Source organism: Bolinopsis microptera, chromosome 4, assembly GCF_026151205.1.
Source record: "Bolinopsis microptera isolate Bmic1 chromosome 4, MBARI_Bmic_1.0, whole genome shotgun sequence".
Lineage (NCBI taxonomy): Eukaryota > Metazoa > Ctenophora > Tentaculata > Lobata > Bolinopsidae > Bolinopsis > Bolinopsis microptera.
In genome coordinates, this window is record NC_087075.1 from 2,214,135 (window position 1) to 2,241,589 (window position 27,455).

The window sequence follows — 27,455 nt, forward strand, 5'->3', positions numbered from 1 at the left end:
AAATGCCTATAGTTATACACAACACTAATAACTCCTCAAATATCGAATATTTTGAAATAATTTTTACGGGATCGTAATGAGCTTACACAGACGCAACTTGAAGGACCAAATTGTTCGAAATTAAACAAAAGGAGGATCCTTATTAATATTAATGATTAATGTTGTGTTCAGATTTGAGATTAAAAAATTTTGAAAAAACGTTTCTTCAAATCTTAAGATATTAGGTAAAAGTTAGTATTAAAAGTTTTGTCTCGCTGAATTGATTACGACGCCATAACAATTGTTTCAAAATAACTGAAACTGTGAAAGTTATAGGCCAAAAACTAAAAATTTGCGCGAAAAAGTACAAGCGCGAACAAGCGCCGCGCACCATTTTTAGCGAAAATTGGCATTGCTACACGGTGGAATTATTTTATTCACATTTTTAGACAATTTTTGGTATCAAATTTTTCCAAATCGGAGAGAAAAAATTCTGCCAACTAATGGCGCTTATTATTGTATAGACTCAATGACAGGCTGCGCGCCGCCCAGTTATGAGTTATTCTAGTGTTGGTATCCTCCACAGCGTACAATAAATAAATATAATATGAATAATAGGGGCTCGACATTGTACGTATCACTTCTAAACATTAAAACAACAAATTCGTTAAAAATAATCGAAATATAATATTTAAGAAGTGGATGTATCGGTAACCAAGTCGAGGATAAAACCAGACTCAGTCAGGGAGACATAGTTTGAAGTAAAAACCAATCATTTTGTAGCAAGCTGGCCTGTTTGGAGAAATAAAAGGACCACAAGTCTCAGTAACATGATATAGCAAATTAAAAACACGCCTACGTCAAATATATTCGGTTAAAACTCGAGTGGTTAGCTGCTTGGGGGTCGGGTGGCAGGGCACGGTTTTAGTGTATAGATATTTGAGGAGCTTTGTGACGGCCTGATTTGGATAAACCGGCATAAGACGCGCAGTTCCCTCATCTGCGTTTCTTCTTCTTTGAGGAAGATTTGCTGGAAGATTTGCCCGGAGGAGGAGGGGCTATCTTCCTCTTCTTCTTAGGACTGTCGTCCTCGCGCTCCTCTCTCAGTCTCCTCTGGTCGTCTCTCCTTGCTTCTTCCTCCAGGTCGGACCAGTCTTTCCCGGACTCTTCTGAAGAACCCGAACCAGACGAACTACCGGCTGAAGCAGCTGGGGAGTGAGGTGTTTATTTTGGGTAGATATTATCTGCGCTTATTTTTGTCTAATTTCATATAATACTACTAGAGTAATACTACTAGAGTAATACTCTTAGAGTAATACTACTAGAGTGTAGAGTAATACTACTAGAGTAATACTCTAAAAATACATTTTAATGTAAGTAAATAATGATGAGACTGTTAGTAAACTAATCTGACTAATCTAATTACCTGCTGCAGAAGAATCCTCAGAGTTGTATTCCTCGTCCGAGTCGCTCTCCTCGGACCCCTCCTCCTCGTCGGAATTCACCTCACCTGGTCCCCAACTCTCATCTCCTGCCGCGTCACTGTCCTCGCCTTCTCCCTCCTAGGCGGTACTTTTAATTTATTGCTGGCCTTAGTATAGTTTTAAGAAAAAATATTCTCTGTTTACAAGTGGTTTACCCTGGTTTCTTGATTTATTCCCACGTGTCAGATTGTACTGAATTGTACTACCCCCTCAAATCTATAAAAAGAGGATATTTATGAAACTGACCTCTTCACTGTCGGGATCGAGAAACTTCCAACCTCCATCCTCGAAGAAGTTGTCAGGGTTATCGTTGATAGTTTTCATGATTTTGGGCCAGTTCAGTGAGATAGCCCCCTCAGTGTACTTCAGATCACAGGAGCTGAAACAAGTTTAGTAAGGTCTGGTAAAATAATGATAAGTTCAGTGAGATGGCCCCCTCAGTGTACTTCAGATCACAGGAGCTGAAACAAGTTTAGTAAGGTCTGGTAAAATAATGATAAGTTCAGTGAGATGGCCCCCTCAGTGTACTTCAGATCACAGGAGCTGAAACAAGTTTAGTAAGGTCTGGTAAAATAATGATAAGTTCAGTGAGATGGCCCCCTCAGTGTACTTCAGATCACAGGAGCTGAAACAAGTTTAGTAAGGTCTGGTAAAATAATGATAAGTTCAGTGAGATGGCCCCCTCAGTGTACTTCAGATCACAGGAGCTGAAACAAGTTTAGTAAGGTCTGGTAAAATAATGATAAGTTCAGTGAGATGGCCCCCTCAGTGTACTTCAGATCACAGGAGCTGAAACAAGTTTAGTAAGGTCTGGTAAAATAATGATAAGTTCAGTGAGATGGCCCCCTCAGTGTACTTCAGATCACAGGAGCTGAAACAAGTTTAGTAAGGTCTGGTAAAATAATGATAAGTTCAGTGAGATAGCCCCCTCAGTGTACTTCAGATCACAGGAGCTGAAACAAGTTTAGTAAGGTCTGGTAAAATAATGATAAGTTCAGTGAGATGGCCCCCTCAGTGTACTTCAGATCACAGGAGCTGAAACAAGTTTAGTAAGGTCTGGTAAAATAATGATAAGTTCAGTGAGATGGCCCCCTCAGTGTACTTCAGATCACAGGAGCTGAAACAAGTTTAGTAAGGTCTGGTAAAATAATGATAAGTTCAGTGAGATGGCCCCCTCAGTGTACTTCAGATCACAGGAGCTGAAACAAGTTTAGTAAGGTCTGGTAAAATAATGATAAGTTCAGTGAGATGGCCCCCTCAGTGTACTTCAGATCACAGGAGCTGAAACAAGTTTAGTAAGGTCTGGTAAAATAATGATAAGTTCAGTGAGATGGCCCCCTCAGTGTACTTCAGATCACAGGAGCTGAAACAAGTTTAGTAAGGTCTGGTAAAATAATGATAAGTTCAGTGAGATGGCCCCCTCAGTGTACTTCAGATCACAGGAGCTGAAACAAGTTTAGTAAGGTCTGGTAAAATAATGATAAGTTCAGTGAGATGGCCCCCTCAGTGTACTTCAGATCACAGGAGCTGAAACAAGTTTAGTAAGGTCTGGTAAAATAATGATAAGTTCAGTGAGATGGCCCCCTCAGTGTACTTCAGATCACAGGAGCTGAAACAAGTTTAGTAAGGTCTGGTAAAATAATGATAAGTTCAGTGAGATGGCCCCCTCAGTGTACTTCAGATCACAGGAGCTGAAACAAGTTTAGTAAGGTCTGGTAAAATAATGATAAGTTCAGTGAGATGGCCCCCTCAGTGTACTTCAGATCACAGGAGCTGAAACAAGTTTAGTAAGGTCTGGTAAAATAATGATAAGTTCAGTGAGATGGCCCCCTCAGTGTACTTCAGATCACAGGAGCTGAAACAAGTTTAGTAAGGTCTGGTAAAATAATGATAAGTTCAGTGAGATGGCCCCCTCAGTGTACTTCAGATCACAGGAGCTGAAACAAGTTTAGTAAGGTCTGGTAAAATAATGATAAGTTCAGTGAGATGGCCCCCTCAGTGTACTTCAGATCACAGGAGCTGAAACAAGTTTAGTAAGGTCTGGTAAAATAATGATAAGTTCAGTGAGATGGCCCCCTCAGTGTACTTCAGATCACAGGAGCTGAAACAAGTTTAGTAAGGTCTGGTAAAATAATGATAAGTTCAGTGAGATGGCCCCCTCAGTGTACTTCAGATCACAGGAGCTGAAACAAGTTTAGTAAGGTCTGGTAAAATAATGATAAGTTCAGTGAGATGGCCCCCTCAGTGTACTTCAGATCACAGGAGCTGAAACAAGTTTAGTAAGGTCTGGTAAAATAATGATAAGTTCAGTGAGATGGCCCCCTCAGTGTACTTCAGATCACAGGAGCTGAAACAAGTTTAGTAAGGTCTGGTAAAATAATGATAAGTTCAGTGAGATGGCCCCCTCAGTGTACTTCAGATCACAGGAGCTGAAACAAGTTTAGTAAGGTCTGGTAAAATAATGATAAGTTCAGTGAGATGGCCCCCTCAGTGTACTTCAGATCACAGGAGCTGAAACAAGTTTAGTAAGGTCTGGTAAAATAATGATAAGTTCAGTGAGATGGCCCCCTCAGTGTACTTCAGATCACAGGAGCTGAAACAAGTTTAGTAAGGTCTGGTAAAATAATGATAAGTTCAGTGAGATGGCCCCCTCAGTGTACTTCAGATCACAGGAGCTGAAACAAGTTTAGTAAGGTCTGGTAAAATAATGATAAGTTCAGTGAGATGGCCCCCTCAGTGTACTTCAGATCACAGGAGCTGAAACAAGTTTAGTAAGGTCTGGTAAAATAATGATAAGTTCAGTGAGATGGCCCCCTCAGTGTACTTCAGATCACAGGAGCTGAAACAAGTTTAGTAAGGTCTGGTAAAATAATGATAAGTTCAGTGAGATGGCCCCCTCAGTGTACTTCAGATCACAGGAGCTGAAACAAGTTTAGTAAGGTCTGGTAAAATAATGATAAGTTCAGTGAGATGGCCCCCTCAGTGTACTTCAGATCACAGGAGCTGAAACAAGTTTAGTAAGGTCTGGTAAAATAATGATAAGTTCAGTGAGATGGCCCCCTCAGTGTACTTCAGATCACAGGAGCTGAAACAAGTTTAGTAAGGTCTGGTAAAATAATGATAAGTTCAGTGAGATGGCCCCCTCAGTGTACTTCAGATCACAGGAGCTGAAACAAGTTTAGTAAGGTCTGGTAAAATAATGATAAGTTCAGTGAGATGGCCCCCTCAGTGTACTTCAGATCACAGGAGCTGAAACAAGTTTAGTAAGGTCTGGTAAAATAATGATAAGTTCAGTGAGATGGCCCCCTCAGTGTACTTCAGATCACAGGAGCTGAAACAAGTTTAGTAAGGTCTGGTAAAATAATGATAAGTTCAGTGAGATGGCCCCCTCAGTGTACTTCAGATCACAGGAGCTGAAACAAGTTTAGTAAGGTCTGGTAAAATAATGATAAGTTCAGTGAGATGGCCCCCTCAGTGTACTTCAGATCACAGGAGCTGAAACAAGTTTAGTAAGGTCTGGTAAAATAATGATAAGTTCAGTGAGATGGCCCCCTCAGTGTACTTCAGATCACAGGAGCTGAAACAAGTTTAGTAAGGTCTGGTAAAATAATGATAAGTTCAGTGAGATGGCCCCCTCAGTGTACTTCAGATCACAGGAGCTGAAACAAGTTTAGTAAGGTCTGGTAAAATAATGATAAGTTCAGTGAGATGGCCCCCTCAGTGTACTTCAGATCACAGGAGCTGAAACAAGTTTAGTAAGGTCTGGTAAAATAATGATAAGTTCAGTGAGATGGCCCCCTCAGTGTACTTCAGATCACAGGAGCTGAAACAAGTTTAGTAAGGTCTGGTAAAATAACGATAAGTTCAGTGAGATGGCCCCCTCAGTGTACTTCAGATCACAGGAGCTGAAACAAGTTTAGTAAGGTCTGGTAAAATAATGATAAGTTCAGTGAGATGGCCCCCTCAGTGTACTTCAGATCACAGGAGCTGAAACAAGTTTAGTAAGGTCTGGTAAAATAATGATAAGTTCAGTGAGATGGCCCCCTCAGTGTACTTCAGATCACAGGAGCTGAAACAAGTTTAGTAAGGTCTGGTAAAATAATGATAAATTTAGTAATTGGTTATAATATCAGGCGAACTGATTACAGTGAGAATTTGGGTGGGTGAACGACCAGGACAAGTTGAAAGATTAAAAGATGGTTTTATCAACTGGACTGGGAGACTATGGGATCGGTAACATGACCACTAACAGTCTTACGCTAGCAATAATTCTATGCAATGGATATCTTTTAAAGTAATTAGATCCAGCACTGCGTTCAAAAATGAAAACTGAATTATATATTAAACTTGCTCTGCTCTAACATTTGGAAATATAAGAAAAATTGAAACGAATCTCGCCTCTTAACCGCCATTTGTTTCTTTTCAAGACAACATCCCTCAATGTAAACTTTCAAGAGGTTTAAAAACTGATCTATACAATTTAAATTATAAACCACAGCGCGTAACATACTTGAGCCACTCTTTGATGGCGTCCAAAGAGGACATGGGTATGCTGTTGATCATCTCAATCTTTCTGGAGTAATTTTTGAAGATGAATACCTGAAAGGAGTGCTACGTGTGAGGAATGTGTGAGGAATGTGGATGTTTGTTTATCTAGGTATAAGATGTGATCAAGCAGATTAGTTTTTTTTAAAAATTACTATTAGCTCACTATCTTTAAGTGTTATTCGACTGAACTAAATTAAAAGCTGTGAAAAAACATCGAAGTTCGGTTTCGGAATAAAAAACAGCACTGACCATGTCAAAGTTCTTCAGTTGGAATTGCACACGCTCAAAATGGATCAGTTCAACTTCCTCCAGAGCGATCACAAATGGTGGCCCTGAAGACAACCCATTATACTCACAATATATACTTTCTACATAACCTCTTGATCACAAATGTATGACGTCACATCACCAGACATGACGTCACATCACGAGACATGACGTCACATCACCAGACATGACGTCACATCACGAGACATGACGTCACATCACGAGACATGACGTCACTCTACCAAAGTAAGTAACATGTAACAAGACTTACACTCTATAACGTTGATAAGGCAGTGTGTAGTTGGTTGCAGCATGCAACTTGATCTGAAGGGCACTCCAAAGAACCCTAGTTCCCTGAAGGGCGTGTCGAACTCTACTTTTCCTTTGGACAGAGCTTCTACCTGATGTGCGGTTCATAAGCAAATCAGATTATATCAAACCTAATAATATCATCTTATCGATATTTTAATGATTTGAACAAGAAACATGAACATTTTTGTGTACGTTTATAAACAAAGGTATTGGTAGTTAAAGTTGAAACGTTACGGTCATATTCTTTTAAGCATACCTCTTCTTTAACCCTACAACCTTCTCCCGTATACATATCTTACTATATATAAAGTATATAGTACTAGAAACCCGCTAGTCGAAAGCTTTGTCCGAGGAAATTTTAAAAATCAGTTATGTTTTAATTTCTCTTCGTCATATACAATATAGCTCTGTTATTCTGTAGAAATCATGGATTTTTATTTGACAATGACGACAAAGTTGTAAGTATTCAGATTCCCTAAACGATACTTTCTACCGCATCGAAAAATATCAATCACAACCAAAGTTAAGAATATAGTCATAGCGTGAGCGTAAATGTGAGCTAGTTATGACGTATCATAAAGCATGGCAACGCGCGTTGCTAATCTGTTCTTGCTTGCGAACTAAAATTGGTGACACCAGTGACCAATGGTCACTGACCATAGGGTCATTTTTAGGTATATTTTCAGTGTGAATTGCCGGGGGGATTTCGTCAAGTTTAAAATATAGTATAGATAATATAATCTCAAAACCCCAGTGACTCTAACTTCCCATGTTTGTAAGGCCGACAAATCAACACTTAATTTACCTTTTCAATAAAGTTTTTAAAAGCTCCCTTCAGTTTCTGTCTCATTTCCCGTTCAGCATGCTCTGCTTCAATGTCATCCTGTGGTAAGATACAAGATAGCATATTAAATAGTTAACATCCTGTGGTAAGATACAAGATAGCTTATTAAATAGTTAACATCCTGTGGTAAGATACAAGATAGCTTATTAAATAGTTAACATCCTGTGGTAAGATACAAGATAGCATATTAAATAGTTAACATCCTGTGGTAAGATACAAGATAGCATATTAAATAGTTAACTTCTCTCTCTCTCTCTCTCTCTCTCTCTCTCTCTCTCTCTCTCTCTCTCTCTCTCTCTCTCTCTCTCTCTCTCTCTCTCTCTCTCTCTCTCTCTCTCTCTCTCTCTCTCTCTCTCTCTCTCTCTCTCTCTCTCTCTCTCTCTCTCTCTCTCTCTCTCTCTCTCTCTCTCTCTCTCTCTCTCTCTCTCTCTCTCTCTCTCTCTCTCTCTCTCTCTCTCTCTCTCTCTCTCTCTCTCTCTCTCTCTCTCTCTCTCTCTCTCTCTCTCTCTCTCTCTCTCTCTCTCTCTCTCTCTCTCTCTCTCTCTCTCTCTCTCTCTCTCTCTCTCTCATCCTGTGGTAAGATACAAGATAGCATATTAAATAGTTAACATCCTGTGGTAAGATACAAGATAGCTTATTAAATAGTTAACATCCTGTGGTAGGATACAAGATAGCATATTAAATAGTTAACATCCTGTGGTAAGATACAAGATAGCTTATTAAATAGTTAACTTATTTAAAAGTCATTTTATTGTTGTGTTATTGATGTGTTATTGATGTGTTATTGTTGTGTTATTGTTGTGTTATTGTTGTGTTATTGTTGTGTTATTGTTGTGTTATTGATGTGTTATTGTTGTGTTATTGTTGTGTTATTGATGTGTTATTGTTGTGTTATTGATGTGTTATTGTTGTGTTATTGTTGTGTTATTGATGTGTTATTGTTGTGTTATTGTTGTGTTATTGTTGTGTTATTGATGTGTTATTGTTGTGTTATTGATGTGTTATTGTTGTGTTATTGTTGTGTTATTGATGTGTTATTGTTGTGTTATTGTTGTGTTATTGTTGTGTTATTGTTGTGTTATTGATGTGTTATTGTTGTGTTATTGTTGTGTTATTGATGTGTTATTGTTGTGTTATTGATGTGTTATTGTTGTGTTATTGTTGTGTTATTCATGTGTTATTGTTGTGTTATTGTTATGTTATTGTTGTGTTATTGTTGTGTTATTGTTGTGTTATTGTTGTGTTATTGTTGTGTTATTGATGTGTTATTGTTGTGTTATTGATGTGTTATTGTTGTGTTATTGTTGTGTTATTGTTGTGTTATTGTTGTGTTATTGTTGTGTTATTGTTGTGTTGTGTTATGAGTATTGCTGAAAGCACAGTGTAAGGCCTACACGGACCGCCTCTAACTAGCCAATCCCTGTTTAACATAACATGTGTTATGTTATTTAGCTATATAACTGTAGGCACGAATACAGTAAGAAGAACTAGTAAGCTTGATTGAGCTTGTGATATTAAAGCAAAGTAAGTCACGTGAAGTTTTCCTTACCCTGTCATACATATGGCTGGATTTCCCAAGATCAGTCATTATTTCTCCTACTTCAGTGTAGAAACAAATGTGATAAGTCTTCTTTTTACCTGGAATAGTGGGAACGTTTTACTTTAAATACGATAAATTGCTTAAGTAATTTATGGAAGATGCGCTAGAATTATCTATTTTACATCCGAAAGAATATCTATTCTGTCACATTTCCAGAAGTTCGAAAAAATAAAAGTATGGAAAAAAATCACGAATTGTCTAATACTAAGTTTAAAATACTATCAATTAGTTATTTCATCACAGAATTAGCGAGAAACTGGATTTCCAACTCACCTATCATAATGGGATGTTTGAGGTAGAAATGCAGCATTATCAACATTTCCTTATCGCACGGCTGAAGAAACAGTGTTTAGTAAAGTGACGTCACGTGAAGTAGTTTCGTCACGTGAAGTAAAGTTACGTCACGTGAAGTCGTGACGTCACGTGTGACGTGAAGTAAAGTTACGTCACGTGAAGTAGTTACGTCACGTGAAGTAGTTACGTCACGTGATAGGATGAGCAGCAATAAAATTTAATTTCAACAATAAGCGCCATGTGAAATTGAACATGACGGTAGTTGACGGCCCACCACACGACATGACGTCACACCACACGACATGACGTCACACTACGCGACATGACGTCACACCACGTGTCATGACGTCACACCACACGACATGACGTCACACTACGCGAAATGACGTCACACCACACGACATGACGTCACACTACGCGAAATGACGTCACACCACACGACATGACGTCACACTACGCGACATGACGTCACACCACGTGTCATGACGTCACACCACACGACATGACGTCACACTACGCGACATGACGTCACACCACGTGTCATGACGTCACACCACGTGTCATGACGTCACACCACACGACATGACGTCACACTACGCGAAATGACGTCACACCACACGACATGACGTCACACTACGCGAAATGACGTCACACCACACGACATGACGTCACACTACGCGACATGACGTCACACCACGTGTCATGACGTCACACCACACGACATGACGTCACACTACGCGACATGACGTCACACCACGTGTCATGACGTCACACCACACGACATGACGTCACACTACGCGAAATGACGTCACACCACACGACATGACGTCACACTACGCGAAATGACGTCACACCACGTGTCATGACGTCACACCACGTGTCATGACGTCACACCACACGACATGACGTCACACTACGCGAAATGACGTCACACCACACGACATGACGTCACACTACGCGAAATGACGTCACACCACACGACATGACGTCACACTACGCGAAATGACGTCACACCACGTGTCATGACGTCACACCACGTGTCATGACGTCACACCACACGACATGACGTCACACTACGCGAAATGACGTCACACCACACGACATGACGTCACACTACGCGAAATGACGTCACACCACACGACATGACGTCACACTACGCGAAATGACGTCACACCACCTGAAAATCCCTGAAATACCTGGAAGAAAGCGTGTCTGATAGTGCTGTATATCACGTCCACATTTCCCCCGTGAGTGTTGTGGAATCTGAAGCCGTTGCTGTGAGCCTCCAACGTGCCTATCACACGTCTAGTGGAGAGGTTGGGTCGGCAGTAGAGGTCCTTAAGTCGGGGTACTCCTGAGGGTTGGGGTAAAGGTCACGTGTAGAAAAGTAAGGTCACGTGCAGAAAAGTAAGGTCACGTGTAGAAAAGTAAGGTCACGTGTAGAAAAGTAAGGTCACGTGCAGAAAAGTAAGGTCACGTGCAGAAAAGTAAGGTCACGTGCAGAAAAGTAAGGTCACGTGCAGAAAAGTAAGGTCACGTGCAGAAAAGTAAGGTCACGTGCAGAAAAGTAAGGTCACGTGCAGAAAAGTAAGGTCACGTGCAGAAAAGTAAGGTCACGTGCAGAAAAGTAAGGTCACGTGCAGAAAAGTAAGGTCACGTGCAGAAAAGTAAGGTCACGTGCAGAAAAGTAAGGTCACGTGCAGAAAAGTAAGGTCACGTGCAGAAAAGTAAGGTCACGTGCAGAAAAGTAAGGTCACGTGCAGAAAAGTAAGGTCACGTGCAGAAAAGTAAGGTCACGTGCAGAAAAGTAAGGTCACGTGCAGAAAAGTAAGGTCACGTGCAGAAAAGTAAGGTCACGTGCAGAAAAGTAAGGTCACGTGCAGAAAAGTAAGGTCACGTGCAGAAAAGTAAGGTCACGTGCAGAAAAGTAAGGTCACGTGCAGAAAAGTAAGGTCACGTGCAGAAAAGTAAGGTCACGTGCAGAAAAGTAAGGTCACGTGCAGAAAAGTAAGGTCACGTGCAGAAAAGTAAGGTCACGTGCAGAAAAGTAAGGTCACGTGCAGGAAAGTAAGGTCACGTGCAGAAAAGTAAGGTCACGTGCAGAAAAGTAAGGTCACGTGCAGAAAAGTAAGGTCACGTGCAGAAAAGTAAGGTCACGTGCAGAAAAGTGAATCACACTTCAAGTCATACACACGATGGGTTTCTAGGCTGGCCTCTGCTGAAATATCGCTGGTGCTTTTTTCAAAAGACTAAACAGGGATCCTCACGCATAATTCTTAACTAAATAGGTCGGAAATCTTGATTTTGCAATACGTAAAATGTAAACACATGGCAATAACCTTTACTTAACCAACAATGTCAAATAGTCTATAATATACAATAAGCGCGCTCAGCAGTCAGTGAGTCAGCATGCACGTGTGCAATTATTGCGACAATACGCGCGCTCAGCAGTCAACATGCAAGTGTGCAATTATCACTGTAGTCAACAGTATATAATACAGGTAAACGACCGTACAATCACCTTTAGTTTGGGTTATCTTGAGAGTTTCCTGTTCAATCACATCTTCCATCTCTTTCTTCTCATTCTCGTACTGTTTAAACTTCTTCTGAACCTCCTTTATGATCCGGAACGCGTTGTTCAGGTGCATCGCTGGTACCTGTTAGCGACAAAGAGATATTTAGAAAACTAGTCCAATACTATAAAGAAAGGTGTGTTTGTATTTATTTTATTTTTAACTGAAAAAGAAAAAACAAAATTGGGAGATAAGTAGTGGCGCCATGAAGTAAGGTGGCGTACAAATTATATATTATTATATTCTTATAAATTGTTATTATATATATATATAATAACCTATTGAAATAACGAAATGTAATGGTTATTATAGAAACTAACTAAAGTAAAGCTAAAGTAACTAAAGTAACTAAAGTAACTAAGTAACTAAAGTAACTAAAGTAACTAAAGTAACTAAAGTAACTAAAGTAACTAAAGTAACTAAAGTAACTAAAGTAACTTATTATAGTAACAGTAACTTAATGGTATTTATAGTGACTGGTTACCTCCCCCGCGAGAGTTTTCCTCATGTTGGATCTGAATGTAATCTCCTTCATGAAGGTGGCCTCAGGGTTGGAGTAATGTTCGTCTTTAGCTACTTGTGTTCCTGCCGGACAGATCATTTATTAATATTGTGTTAATTAATTAACTAAATAAAAAACAAAAATAAACAAAGCAGAAGTGATATGACGTCAGATCACTTTGACTTTATTTTAAGATGATAATTATAATGACAACTAAAATAATTTTACGCGTTCAGATTTTTAAATGTAATAAATATGACGTATATTGCTTTATAAAGATATTTCACGTGTTAATCTCTAAAACCAGCCAAATGGTTGGACAACGTACCTGGAACATTAAGGTTCGTTCTCAAGTAGACATAATCTCCTTCTTCACTTTTACTGACGTTCTTGATGGTGGAGATGTGAAATGGAGTTGGGATACCTGAGCAGGGATTTTAATCAAACACAAGGATCTGTTTTAAAGAGCAAAGTTACATAATCTAAGTTGAAGACAAGGACATGTTTTAAAGATGACGCAGCCATTTTCGAATCACGAAAATTATCTGTAAAATTTCACCGTTCTTCTCATTGTTCAGAAATTTATAGCGATGACCAAATACGGGTATACACTATACATTATACAATAACATTGTCACACATTATGCGACATGCGCTAATCACTAACCAAATATGGGTATAATTACATGTACACACATTATGCGCTAATCACGAACCAAATATGGGTATAATGACGCTCTCGTGTTTCTTGTCCACCATTATCTTGAGATTTCTGATATCTGGGTCGTTACTTGGGAAACTCTGAAGATTCTTAAACGCGACTGAGGTCTGCACTTTCCTGTTAAAAATAAAGAGTTAAAACGTAGATTCTGGATATTCTCGAAGGTTCACAGTTGTTAAAGATTATATATTCCTGTTGTAAAGGAAGTACTACTGTAAAGTTGAGTTCTGTTGTCTACTAACATTTACCCCTAACTTGAGTAATATTACAAAACGTAATGAGACTAAGTGTGGCACTGTGGCAGTACTGTGGTACTGTGACAGTACTGTGGTACTGTTACAGTACTGTGGTACTGTGACAGTACTGTGGTACTGTGGTACTGTGGCAGTACTGTGGTACTGTGACAGTACTGTGGTACTGTGGCAGTACTGTGGTACTGTGACAGTACTGTGACAGTACTGTGGTACTGTGGCAGTACTGTGGTACTGTGGCAGTACTGTGGTACTGTGACAGTACTGTGGTACTGTGACAGTACTGTGGTACTGTGACAGTACTGTGACAGTACTGTGGTACTGTGGCAGTACTGTGGTACTGTGACAGTACTGTGACAGTACTGTGGTACTGTGACAGTACTGTGGTACTGTGACAGTACTGTGACAGTACTGTGACAGTACTGTGACAGTACTGTGGTACTGTGGCAGTACTGTGGTACTGTTTAGTACTGCATTGTATTGTCAACACTACTATAACATACAATGTAACATTCTGTGTAGAAGGTAACGACTTCCTACAGGCTTCATACAGATGAAGCCGTGGAAAAAAGGTCAAGATTGTAAAAAATTAAGAAACAACCACATCCGAATTTCCTAGCTCACTTTTTTTCAGTGTAGCCGTTCTTTTTAGCAGATAATCTATCTCTAGCCTCTTGATTCAGCTTCTCTACTAGTTTTCTCTGATGCTCCTTTCTTTTATCGTCACTTAGCGGTTCCTGTAATAGGATAATAGGTTAATTAGATAATAGGTTAATAGGTTTCGAACCAATAAATGCTGAATAGTTGTGAGTTGAAGCTACATTTCAAATCAGGATGTCACATATTATCACAGAATTACATATCTAATTCCATCTTGATCCGATGTATATAAGTATCAACTTAATAACACCAGAATGTGTGTGTGTCTGTGTGTTTGAAATTTCCGAACGGTTATACAAAAAAAACAGTAAGAGAGTAAGAGTTACGGGACTGGTTTTTTCGGTATAGTGCCGACAAAACTCTGACGGAGCCAATAAGCAAATTTTATAAAAATCGGCCGGTGGTAAGTGGCTTAATTGATGGTTTTGTACTATTAATGCAACATTATGGAGTGAGCCACTAAAATGGCTCACTTTTTCTTCCTATTCGCTCTCTTTGTAGCGTTGGTAATTAGGTTAGCTCCTCAAGTGATATTAGGAGTGTACTTGGGCACTGATTGTGGTCTGTTTAAACTGTAGAGAGAGTTCATACTTTCATACGACAATGTTTATGCATATAATACTATAAGTTTATTAGGGGGGGGGAGGCACTCATTGCGGTCGGTTTGTTTACTTTCATACGACAATGTAATGCATGTTTTCAAATATAAGGAGGGTGTGGTGCGGAGTTATTAAGGGTTAATTTCTAAAACGATTTAAAGCGGTTTAAGACGGGAGTGATGAGGTGTAATAGTCGTGGTACATATACTATTGGATACGTGAGGGAACTCCGAATAGAATTGTTCACCTAATGCGGGTTTTGACTCAGCGGGTAATTACTCCTACCCTTTTTAACTGCGGCAGTGAAATCCCGGCCGTAGGCCGGGTTACACTAGTATGCTATATAAAGCTATATATAGGATATTCTTTACACGCAATGTTCCAAACGGCGGGAGTTGTTGTAATACAGCACCTTGGAGAATGTTCTCAACTCCATTATTGTAAAGCTCGCATTACACGATGAGGTCAGGAGCCTTGTGTTTTATTTGTAGTGCAGGTTGTTATAGAGGTCTCTCTGAAGTTTTGTTTTTGTTCGTTTTACTTAATTATTCAATTAGCTCATTACAGTACTGTAATTAGCTAGTAACTACTGAAACTAATTACAGTACTGTAATGCAGCTAGTAACTACTGAAGCTAATTACAGTACTGTAATGCAGCTAGTAACTACTGAAACTAACTACAGTACTGTAATGCAGCTATTAACTACTGAAACTAACTACAGTACTGTAATGCAGCTAGTAACTACTGAAGCTAATTACAGTACTGTAATGCAGCTAGTAACTACTGAAGCTAACTACAGTACTGTAATGCAGCTATTAACTACTGAAACTAACTACAGTACTGTAATGCAGCTATTAACTACTGAAACTAACTACAGTACTGTAATGCAGCTAGTAACTACTGAAGCTAATTACAGTACTGTAATGCAGCTAGTAACTACTGAAACTAACTACAGTACTGTAATGCAGCTAGTAACTACTGAAGCTAACTACAGTACTGTAATGCAGCTATTAACTACTGAAACTAACTACAGTACTGTAATGCAGCTAGTAACTACAATGCAGCTAGTAACTACTGAAACTAATTACAGTACTGTAATGCAGCTAGTAACTACTAAAAACTAATTACAGTACTGTAATTAGCTAGTAACTACTGAAGCTAATTACAGTACTGTAATGCAGCTAGTAACTACTGAAACTAATTACAATACTGTAATGCAGCTAGTAACTACTAAAAACTAATTACAGTACTGTAATTAGCTAGTAACTACTGAAGCTAATTACAGTACTGTAATGCAGCTAGTAACTACTGAAGCTAACTACAGTACTGTAATGCAGCTAGTAACTACAATGCAGCTAGTAACTACTGAAACTAATTACAGTACTGTAATGCAGCTAGTAACTACTAAAAACTAATTACAGTACTGTAATTAGCTAGTAACTACTGAAGCTAATTACAGTACTGTAATGCAGCTAGTAACTACTGAAGCTAATTACAGTACTGTAATGCAGCTAGTAACTACTGAAGCTAATTACAGTACTGTAATGCAGCTAGTAACTACTGAAACTAATTACAATACTGTAATGCAGCTAGTAACTACTGAAGCTAATTACAGTACTGTAATGCAGCTAGTAACTACTGAAGCTAACTACAGTACTGTAATGCAGCTAGTAACTACTGAAGCTAACTACAGTACTGTAATGCAGCTAGTAACTACTGAAGCTAATTACAGTACTGTAATGCAGCTAGTAACTACAATGCAGCTAGTAACTACTGAAGCTAATTACAGTACTGTAATGCAGCTAGTAACTACTGAAGCTAATTACAGTACTGTAATGCAGCTAGTAACTACTGAAGCTAACTACAGTACTGTTATGCAGCTAGTAACTACTGAAGCTAACTACAGTACTGTTATGCAGCTATTAACTACTGAAGCTAATTACAGTACTGTAATGCAGCTAGTAACTACTGAAGCTAACTACAGTACTGTAATGCAGCTAGTAACTACTGAAGCTAACTACAGTACTGTTATGCAGCTAGTAACTACTGAAGCTAACTACAGTACTGTTATGCAGCTATTAACTACTGAAGCTAATTACAGTACTGTAATGCAGCTAGTAACTACTGAAACTAATTACAGTACTGTAATGCAGCTAGTAACTACTGAAGCTAGTTACGGTACTGTAATGCAGCTAGTAACTACTGAAGCTAACTACAGTACTGTAATGCAGCTATTAACTACTGAAGCTAACTACAGTACTGTAATGCAGCTAGTAACTACTGAAACTAGTTGCTAAATTACAGTACTGTAATGCAGCTAGTAACTATAGGTTACTATAAGTTACTATATATAACAAATCTCAAGTCGTACTTGAGTCTAGAATCTGTCAGTTTCCCTGTATTTTACACCAATTGGCCAGCTTGCTTGATCATTGAAGAACATTTTCCACATTTTCTCCGTACTTTTTAGAAAAAAAGTTTTAAAGTCCAAACTTAAGCAAACGATTTAAGGGAAGTGGGGTATCTTACTAACAGGGTATACTGTATTTTGCCTAATTAAATTTATCGAATATTGTAAAGGGATCTTTTTGCACAAAAATTCACTTTCGCGAAAATCGCGTACTGAGATATGGGCAGTTTTCTTCATTTTTAGTGGTCTTTTGGCCTTTATTTCTATAAATATTAAGCTATATATCTCAGAGATTGTATAGTTAAGGCTTACCTTTTATATAAAGTTGGCTTCATTCAAAAATATTAATATTTGGCCAATTTATGCGCCAAAATCTATCAAATTTGGTTTGTATGCCCAAATATGGGCATATGGTTTGTGGCTCATTACTCAGGAATTGTTTGTCCAATCTGGATGAAAATCCATACAAGAGTTCAGGGGACTACTAGCTACAGAGTATAGGCAGAACACCTAAAATCTGGGTTTTGGACATGTTAAGGTGATTTGGCCTAATTGGGCCTATTTGGACACAAATATGGGTTGTGGCTGCACTGCTGGCACTGGTGGACGGTTGGGACCCCCTTAAAAGTTTGGTCCTAGTTTGTTGGTTGATTCTATGTCAGAATCAAGTTTCACAAAAATTTCAAATCCCCAACATCATTACAGGAAATGGATTGTCAGTCAGGGCTACGCAAAAGAATCGAGGAAATCATCGGCAAGAAAATTTTGGAAAACTATTGCAAAAATGGAGACGGAACTTCAGGTCCTACAATGATGCCACCAATTCCCACATCAACTTTCATCGACAAGCTACCTAAAGGTGTGTTAGATGGTGTAAATGTTGTAGAGAAAGAACACCAGGACTCATATGCGGCAGAGGTGATACTGTTCCGCTGTTTCGAGGAGGTCAAGGATAATTGTGTAGTTATTCATCAGCTAGAATATACACACGAGCAGTATGCTGCTTTTCTTCCAAACCATAAGTGTAACAAGGAGAGTTGTAAGAAAGGACCAGATGATCACCCATGTCACAAGCAGCCAAAGGAAATAGAGGGGGAGTGCGATTTTATCGTCATAGGAGATAACTTTGTAGCAGTGTTTGAGGTTAAAGGTTTATCTCTTCAAGGTGACGGTACGGTAGATGAAGTCAAGTTGAAGGGTTGTTGTCATAGTGCACGGACACAAAGGAAAAGGATGGTCGATCTTATCAAGAGCATCAACCCTTCGGTTACCACATATGACTTCACGGTGTTCCCTAACCTTCCTGTGGAACAAGTGAACGAGTGTTATTAGTGGATGACACCATAATGTTTAGCGATGAACTAGAGAAGTTGATTGTCGATAGCTGCAAATCATTCTCATCGCAAGCAAGCTCTGACGATAAAAGTGCGATGGACAAGTTGTGTTGCTGTCTTCTCGGACTTTGGTGTATCCAGAAAGATAGCACCTATGAATTGGCTGACGGTAGCCTGGCAAAATGTATAACCGATATAGACAGGAAACTGAGAGGAGCACTAGTCACGCGCAGAGCTGTGGATGAAGAGAATTCGAAGAATAAGGGAAAGAATTCGAAGAAAAAGGGAAAAGCAAAGAAGTATCCCGAAAACTTAGAAATGGTTCCAGCTCCAGATATCTTTAAAAGACATCTCGAAATAAGCTGCCTTACAAAAGATCAGCTTGATGTTTTTAACAGTGAGGAGCAACTCCTGTGGGTGGAAGGTCCCGCGGGAAGCGGTAAAACTATTGCAATGCTGGGTAAGATTATCCATCTTGCCCTCACAACATCAGACAAGAGGATTCTTTTAATATCACCAACAGATGAGAAATATCCAGCATCAAAACGATACCTGGAAGTACTCAGTAATATCAGTAATATCAGGCAGGACGTAACATGCAAGAGCATAACATACGATTACGAAGGTGATATTAGCGACCAGTTACAGAAAGCAAGCACATTATTATCTCAACAACTTGCTGGTATCACCAGTAAAATAGTGTTACTAAATATTAAGAGAAGCTTAACGCATAATGTATACAGTCTCATCAATCAATTTGATTATATTTTCTGTGATGATGTTCAGCGCCTTTTTCAAAAAACAATATACAATTCGAGAGCACAGCAAAAACCTCGCTATGATAAAACTATCATATCTGAGGGTTTACTTCCGATTGTTAAGAACAGTTCTACAAATAAAACCAGCATGTGGATTTTATTTGATGCAGCACAACTACCATATGAGTGGCGCTTTTTGGATAGAAGCTTAACTCTTGATTCTTTCAACGAATTAAAGAGTTTCTTCGTTGGCAATAAATATAAAGAATTAACAGTCAACCTAAGAAATACATTCGAAATTTCATTCTTGTTATCCATCATACGCAAACATTGTGAAAGAATGTACTCTTTTGGAACTTTGCCAGTGAAATGGCCGGAACAAGAAGAAGGACATGTTCTCCGAGGAACAAAAGCAGTCATCTACCTACTAAGTGATGATAAATGGGAAGATGTTCTGAAAGAGGAACTAGAAGTATTAAAGGGACCCGACAGTTCTCTTGAAAACAAGGATATTGCAGTTTTATACCGTGATACAACTACAATTAAACGTGCAAATTTACGTACTACTATTCGCAGTGTACTTAAGAAATGGGATGCTCTAGATGACAAGATAACAGTGCACAATGCAGTGGCATGTGTGTCAGCAGAGTGGCCAGCTGTTATCAGTATTAACAGACACAGATCATACACATTTACACTACCTGATAACAAGGAGAAGATAACGTACAGTTACACGCTTGGGTGCCTTTATAGAGCAATCTCAAGAGCCAGAGTCTACTCAACAGCGATCGTTTTTAACTACAAACCAAACATTTGTGAATATACAGATAAACTTCTTGATGAACTGCGAGAGCGTCGTGACGTGTGTAGGATAGTTGAATATTAGTGGAAGTAGGTAACTAGTCAATAACATTATATTCAGTATCACGTACAACATGTAACACAGTATGTTGGTATGCCTCCGGGATTATAATTATATTTTACATATTAACAGTGATTTATCATTATGAATTCTGCACATCACAGAGAATTTGAAACCTTTGTATAAGGTTATGTTTCTTTTGTTTATTCATAAATCGATTTAAAATTTGCTTATGACGAAAAGCAAGATCTTTTAACATTGTTTTGTATATAAATTTAGCTTCTTAATAAAAAATGTATGATTTCATTTAAAAGAATTTACTTTTTGTTTAATCAAATTTGCGCTTTCCTTAATTTCACAAGACACACCAAATCATGACGTGACACACCAAATCATGACGTGACACACCAAATCATGACGTGACACACCAAATCATGACGTGACACACCAAATCATGACGTGACACACCAAATCATGACGTGACACAACAAATCATGACGTGACACAACAAATCATGACGTGACACAACGAATCATGACGTCACACAACAAATCATGATTTCAGAAACCAAATCATGACGTCACACAACAAATCATGACGTCACACAACAAATCATGACGTCACACAACAAATCATGACGTCACACAACAAACCATGACGTCACACATGCTACTCACATGGCGGAGCTTATTGTCAATTACAGCTGTTCTCCTGCTCTGCCGAGTGATGTTCTCCATTATGTTCTCCTCCTCTTCCTCCTCTTCTGCGTCACCCTCTCCCTGCACGTAATTAGAGTAATTAGTTAGGTGATTAATTATGTGATTAATTGTGTGATTAATTAGGTGATTAATTAGGTGATTGATTGTGTGATTAATTATGTGATTAATTATATTTATTAATCATGTGATTAATTGTGTGGTTGATTATTTGATTATTTATAAGATTAATCATTGGTTAATTATGTATTTAAAGGAAGAATAGATGTGAATTTTAATCATCACTTATATAAAGAAATCTATTGCGCATTAATCACCAGTAACCACCTATTACTAATCAACTAATTACTAATTAACTAATTGCTGTAGTGACACACACCTTCAGAAAGATGCTGACGCTTCTAATCTTCTTTTTTGAAGGAGTGAGAACAGAGGCTCCCGTATCCCCTATAACCACTGTGTCCCCCAACATTAGTGCGTATTCTTTCTCGTCCTCCTTTAGACCAACAACACCTGATCATTAGTTATTAATTAATGAGCAATTAGTCGTAATTAGCATTAATTAATTGAAATAGTTTATACCAGAGCCTCGTTCCCAAAAACAACTCGTCGTCTTGGGATCGGGGCTGGTGTAAGAATATACACATTTTAACAATGTGAAATATTACAGTCACCGTTTATAAGTGTCTAGTGTCTACTTTAACTTAGAAATAGTATTTGCAGCTTAAGGTTAAAAACAACATACCTATAGCATACCCCCTATAACATACCAATAACATACCAATAACATACCTATAACATACCTATAACATACCAATAACATACCAATAACATACCAATGACATACCTAAAACATACCACTAACATACCAATAACATACCTATAACATACCAATAACATACCTATAACATACCTATTTGAATGATAAAGACCATGTTCTTCTTCAGCACGTTATCGTTTTTAGGTCCTATCAGTAAGCTAGGTTCCCGGAATTCAATCCCCGTACCTGATTGGATAATAATAATAATTCAATCGTCGTTTCTTATTGGTTATATTAACAAATGATATTGATGAATAAAATTAATGGTAATAACTTTTTGAGACCGTTAAAGTATGTTTACTTTTGGAACGAGGGGGGCTCATGGTAACGGGGGGGGGGGGGGGGGGGGGGGGGGGGGGGGGGGGGGGGGGGGGGGGGGGCACATGGTAACGTTACGCCACTGCCGGGATAAATACCACTCATGACAGTGTAACAGAGCTTATAATTAATTATAAACCAATCAACTAATTACCGAATCCGATGTTTTTGGGAAAGTTGTTGAGCCACATATGACAGTGTAACAGAGCTTATAATTAATTATAAACCAATCAACTAATTACCGAATCCGATGTTTTTGGGAAAGTTGTTGAGCCACACATGACAGTGTAACAGAGCTTATAATTAATTATAAACCAATCAACTAATTACCGAATCCGATGTTTTTGGGAAAGTTGTTGAGCCACATATGACAGTGTAACAGAGCTTATAATTAATTATAAACCAATCAACTAATTACCGAATCCGATGTTTTTGGGAAAGTTGTTGAGCCACACATGACAGTGTAACAGAGCTTATAATTAATTATAAAACAATCAACTAATTACCGAATCCGATGTTTTTGGGAAAGTTGTTGAGCCACATATGACAGTGTAACAGAGCTTATAATTAATTATAAACCAATCAACTAATTACCGAATCCGATGTTTTTGGGAAAGTTGTTGAGCCACATATGACAGTGTAACAGAGCTTATAATTAATTATAAAACAATCAACTAATTACCGAATCCGATGTTTTTGGGAAAGTTGTTGAGCCACACATGACAGTGTAACAGAGCTTATAATTAATTATAAACCAATCAACTAATTACCGAATCCGATGTTTTTGGGAAAGTTGTTGAGCCACTCCGGCCGTTTCTCCTTGACAAACTCCACACACTTGTTGAACACAGTGGACAGCTTGGTGTTCTCCGTCATTATTGAGTAGACCTTCTCCACTATTTCCAGTAGTAGCTCGTAGTTCTTCTGCTGCTTCTGCGGTTGATGGAGTGTGTTATGAGATTTATGTTTTATAAAGGTTAGGGGGGGGGGGGGGGGTCACAAAAGTCAGCTTACATATGTTTGCATTTTTTTGATTACATGCGTTTAAGTTTGTTTAACCGTTGTTTCACTTTGTGTATATTATTATAATATATTATTTTAGATTATATTCTGTTGTTTTACCTCTGCAGGCTCCACTAGTGTATATCATTATACTATAATATTTTAGATTATATTCTGTTGTTTTACCTCTGCAGGCTCCACTAACTTGTATATCATTATACTATAATATTTTAGATTATATTCTGTTGTTTTACCTCTGCAGGCTCCACTAGAACAGTCCTGCTGATGTTGGAGCAGTAACTTTTGTAGCGAGTACCGAATAACACTGGCAGAGTAAGAAACTGTTAGAAATTCGTGAAACGTGGTGTGACGTCATGACACGTGGTGTGACGTCATGACACGTGGTGTGACGTCATGACACGTGGTGTGACGTCATGACATGTGGTGTGACGTCATGACACGTGGTGTGACGTCATGATATGTGGTGTGAGTACCGAATAACACTGGCAGACTCAGCAGAGTAAGAAACTGTTAGAAATACGTAGCTTAATGATATTGATTTCAAATACAGTTATTGAAAATAAATATAGCGTATGTTGAAAATTCCCTAAATATGGTCTTTGCACAATAAATAAAGCAGTGAAAGGTGAGACGACACCCCGTACCCATATAAACAATAAACATAATACAGTAAAACCCGGATTTCCAAGAGGAAGGAAGTGTCCACGATAAACCGTGGCGCAATTAATTATAGTCGGGGCGCGGGGATCTGTTACCTGTAACACTGCTCCTGTTAGCGTAGTCTATCTTCTCCTCATCGCTACTGGCCGAGAACTTCAGAGAGAACTTTCTGGACTGTATGATAGGCGTGTACGCTACTTCAACCTGAGATTTAGAGTGGCGTCATGACACGTGATGTGACGTCATGACACGTGATGTGACGTCATGACACGTGATGTGACGTCATGATACGTGATGTGAAGTCAGAGACTGTGTAATGCCATGTTTGTCTGAATTTCAGCATACACTTCTTTTAAACAATAAATACAGACGATGCAACAAAAGCTCTTCCCGGTAGGATAAATATCACAAATTTAAAAGAATTCAAAAAATGTGTTCAATCCTTAATTTGTATCAAATGCCTCGGAGCCATTTATTGTTTTACCAGATCGGCTGAGTGAGGATAGAACCACAAGCACTCATAAGAATGTGGCCCGGCACTCATGTAATAACGTCCGGTATCACACTCTCATTGGTGTGGCACACTCTCATTGGTGTGGCACACTCTCATTGGTGTGGCACACTCTCATTGGTGTGGCACACTCTCATTGGAGTGGCACACTCTCATTGGAGTGACACACTCTCATTGGTGTGGCACACTCTCATTGGTGTGGCACACTCTCATTGGAGTGACACACTCTCATTGGTGTGGCACACTCTCATTGGAGTGGCACACTCTCATTGGAGTGGCACACTCTCATTGGAGTGGCACACTCTCATTGGAGTGGCACACTCTCATTGGAGTGGCACACTCTCATTGGAGTGGCACACTCTCATTGGAGTGGCACACTCTCATTGGAGTGGCACACTCTCATTGGAGTGGCACACTCTCATTGGAGTGGCACACTCTCATTGGAGTGGCACACTTCATTATCACTTAAAGACTTACGCTATCTTTATCCATGCCAGGTAGCAGACACTTTTTTCCCTCAGCCACAAGGTTTTCAATGTTATTAGACATCTTCACATGCTTTACCTTCTTTTCCTCGTCAACTGGGGGATAAATTAATTAATTAATTAATTGATTAATTATTTAGTTATTTAATTATTTAATTAAATAATTGATTAATTAATTAATTAATTAATCAGGTTAGAATTTAAGTGGCGAATTTATATTATCGTGACTCACTATTTTTTTAATTAGAACAAGTGGCGCACTATTGAGTTAACAAGTGAACCATAATATTAAGTCCTAAAGAACAGACTAGACTTCAAATCTTTAGCGAAGGTTCTCTCTATAAATAACTTAATAACATTAAAGCGTTGCATCGTTCAGATCAGATGCAGGATGGTTGATCAAGGTAATCAAATCAAATTATCTTTGTACAAATTGTGATTGTAAATTAAATAAGATGATTTAATGGTAATGTATTTTTAAAAAGCAGTAATAAAAATCAGTAACCACAAGCACTCCTCCGCAATAATTACCTATATTCATAAGCTCGTTGCGGAGATATTTACTGAAAATGTCGGACGTATATTGAGCAACTTTATTGAGATGACTCAGTTCCTGCTCGTCTTTAACAGCGAGACACAGCGCTATGTGGGCTGTAGCGTCTACCTGATGGAGTAGACTGTGATACAACAACAAATTATTATACACCACACCACACCACACCACACCACACCACACCACACCACACCACACCGCACCACACCACACCACACCACACCACACCACACCACACCACACCACACCACACCACACCACACCACATACCTGATCTATTTCCAATTCTTTGAGCTTAGCGTTCCACTGTTTAGCAAGTTCCCCCTTAAAATGGTCCTTTGGGAAGTGGCCCACTGATTTCAGAGCCTTCACTTTCTCTATCACTGTCTTCATGTGATCGGCTCCGGAGTCACCCTGTAAATGATACTTAATTATGGTACGTCACACCACGTGTCATGACGTAACACATACGTCACACATGTCTATGACGTCACACACTTATAGCAATCAATTGCGTAAACGTAATCAATGAATAACTTACAGTTGAATAAACAAATTCCCAGAAATTTGACAATAAATAATCAGCAGAAGTATTTTAAGAAAAACACACAAATCTTCATATAAACCAGAAATATAAGAAAAACACACACCTTCATTCTGGTGAGGAGGGTCATCTTGGGCATATTCTCCTTCTTAGCCAGCATATCTCGCAGGGGCCTCAGGAAATCTGTTTTCTTCTTGCTAGAAATTACGAATATATCCTCCATGGAGAATAACATGATGGTATCTCGTAGCTCGTATCCTAGCAACCATATCATCAGACTTATACCTGAGAGGTGTGTTACCTGGATACATTGTACACTATACACTGTACACTGTGTACTGCACACTATACACTGTACATTGTACACTATATAATATGGTGTACTGTACAATAAAAACTGTGCTTTGTACACTATACACTGTACACTGTGTACTGTACACTATACACTGTGTACTGTACATTGTACATTGTACACTATACATTGTGTACTGTACACTATAGACTGTGTACTGTACATTGTACACTATACACTGTACACTATACACTGTACACTGTACACTGTGTACTGTACACTATACATTGTACACTGTACAGTGTATAGTGTGTATACAGTGTAGTGTGTATACAGTGTATACAGTGTATACAGTGTAAACTATAGTATACACTCAACACTGTTACAGTGCAGGGTACACAGAAAAATCAGATGTGGACCCTAATTCCTTTGAAGCTTCATCATGCTGGAAGTGTTTGATTGGCCAATAACCCCGGTCTGACGGGGGCGGGGGGGGGGGGGTAGTACCCCCAGTCTTAGTGTAGTAGTGACGACTAACCTTTACTGTAAGTCACGTCATCGTCGTTTGTCACGGCTATAGACAAGGAATCCATATGCGCTAAGTTATCCTGGTGATTGTAATGTTATTGGCTACTCAACAACAAAACTTATGTTGAAATTAAAGAAACATGGATTATTTAATTTAATGCCCCATAAATTATAAGTTAAGTTGCATTAAAATAATATAAAGTGATAAGTAAAGTCTTACCTTCCAGTACGTGTAGAGACGCTCAATACGCCGGCCAAATGCCGCTTTATCAGCCAACGCCATCCTACTGTCATATTATTTAGGTTATATCCTACTGTCATATCATTAAGGTTATACTGTGTTTCTAGTCTAGAAACACAGTTTTTTTAGAGATTTTACCGGCGTATTTTCTAAAATCACCTAATTTGTCCAATTTTACGTTTATACTTTAAGAGGGGGGGGGGGGGGGGGGGGGCAACAGGGGACACCAACATGCAACGTTACGCCACTGGTTATATCCTTAGGGAAGGGGCCATTTATTCATTAAGCCAAATTTCGGCCATTTTTAACACCCTTAATAGTTACTAGCGTAAGTCTTCCAAGTTTCTGATCCCTTATTCCCCAAACCACACATGTAAAATTTAAAAAATTAGTATAGTTAATAAGAATTGGAGATATTTTAGACAATCGACTGATATTTCTTCTCCATAAACATACTCTATATATGTTTTAGTGGTTTTTGGAGACATCTTGTAATGGCTGTCCTCCACAGACAAAGTTAAAACCCATATTGTAACGCAATGGTTCGTTCAGGGTTTAATTTATTAGAGCAATAAATAAACGCGCCAAAAACTTTGAATTAGACTTTCAGCGCAATTGAAGCACCGCGCGCTACAAATATCAAACAAAAAATTGGCGGGAGCCGAGAGTGGACCTGTTTTTTGGCACACTTCTTGTAAAAGTAACTCAAAATAACTCAAATAACAACATCTTAAGAGGGAAATTGTAGGTTTACTCTAAACTCTC

At 38.8% G+C, this 27,455-nt stretch overlaps 1 protein-coding gene across 1 annotated transcript; it reads right to left on the minus strand.

Moving 5' to 3' along the window:
• Positions 1-642: 642 nt before the first annotated feature.
• On the minus strand, positions 643-26,759 carry LOC134813742 (FACT complex subunit spt16-like). The gene is made up of 27 exons (XM_063821612.1): positions 26,670-26,759; positions 26,460-26,529; positions 25,736-25,914; positions 25,356-25,499; positions 25,064-25,196; positions 24,525-24,628; positions 23,632-23,740; positions 23,110-23,180; positions 22,624-22,786; positions 21,629-21,721; positions 21,095-21,228; positions 20,677-20,778; positions 14,000-14,112; positions 13,120-13,241; positions 12,732-12,827; positions 12,386-12,486; positions 11,850-11,985; positions 10,525-10,682; positions 9,308-9,368; positions 8,984-9,072; positions 7,396-7,473; positions 6,550-6,679; positions 6,261-6,343; positions 5,974-6,062; positions 1,710-1,842; positions 1,406-1,541; positions 643-1,187 (listed from the first exon to the last, which is right to left on the minus strand). Exons 1-27 carry the CDS (start codon positions 26,730-26,732, stop codon positions 976-978), a joined length of 3,102 nt encoding a protein of 1,033 aa, XP_063677682.1. The 5' UTR covers positions 26,733-26,759; the 3' UTR covers positions 643-975.
• Between the last annotated feature and the right edge of the window lie 696 nt (positions 26,760-27,455).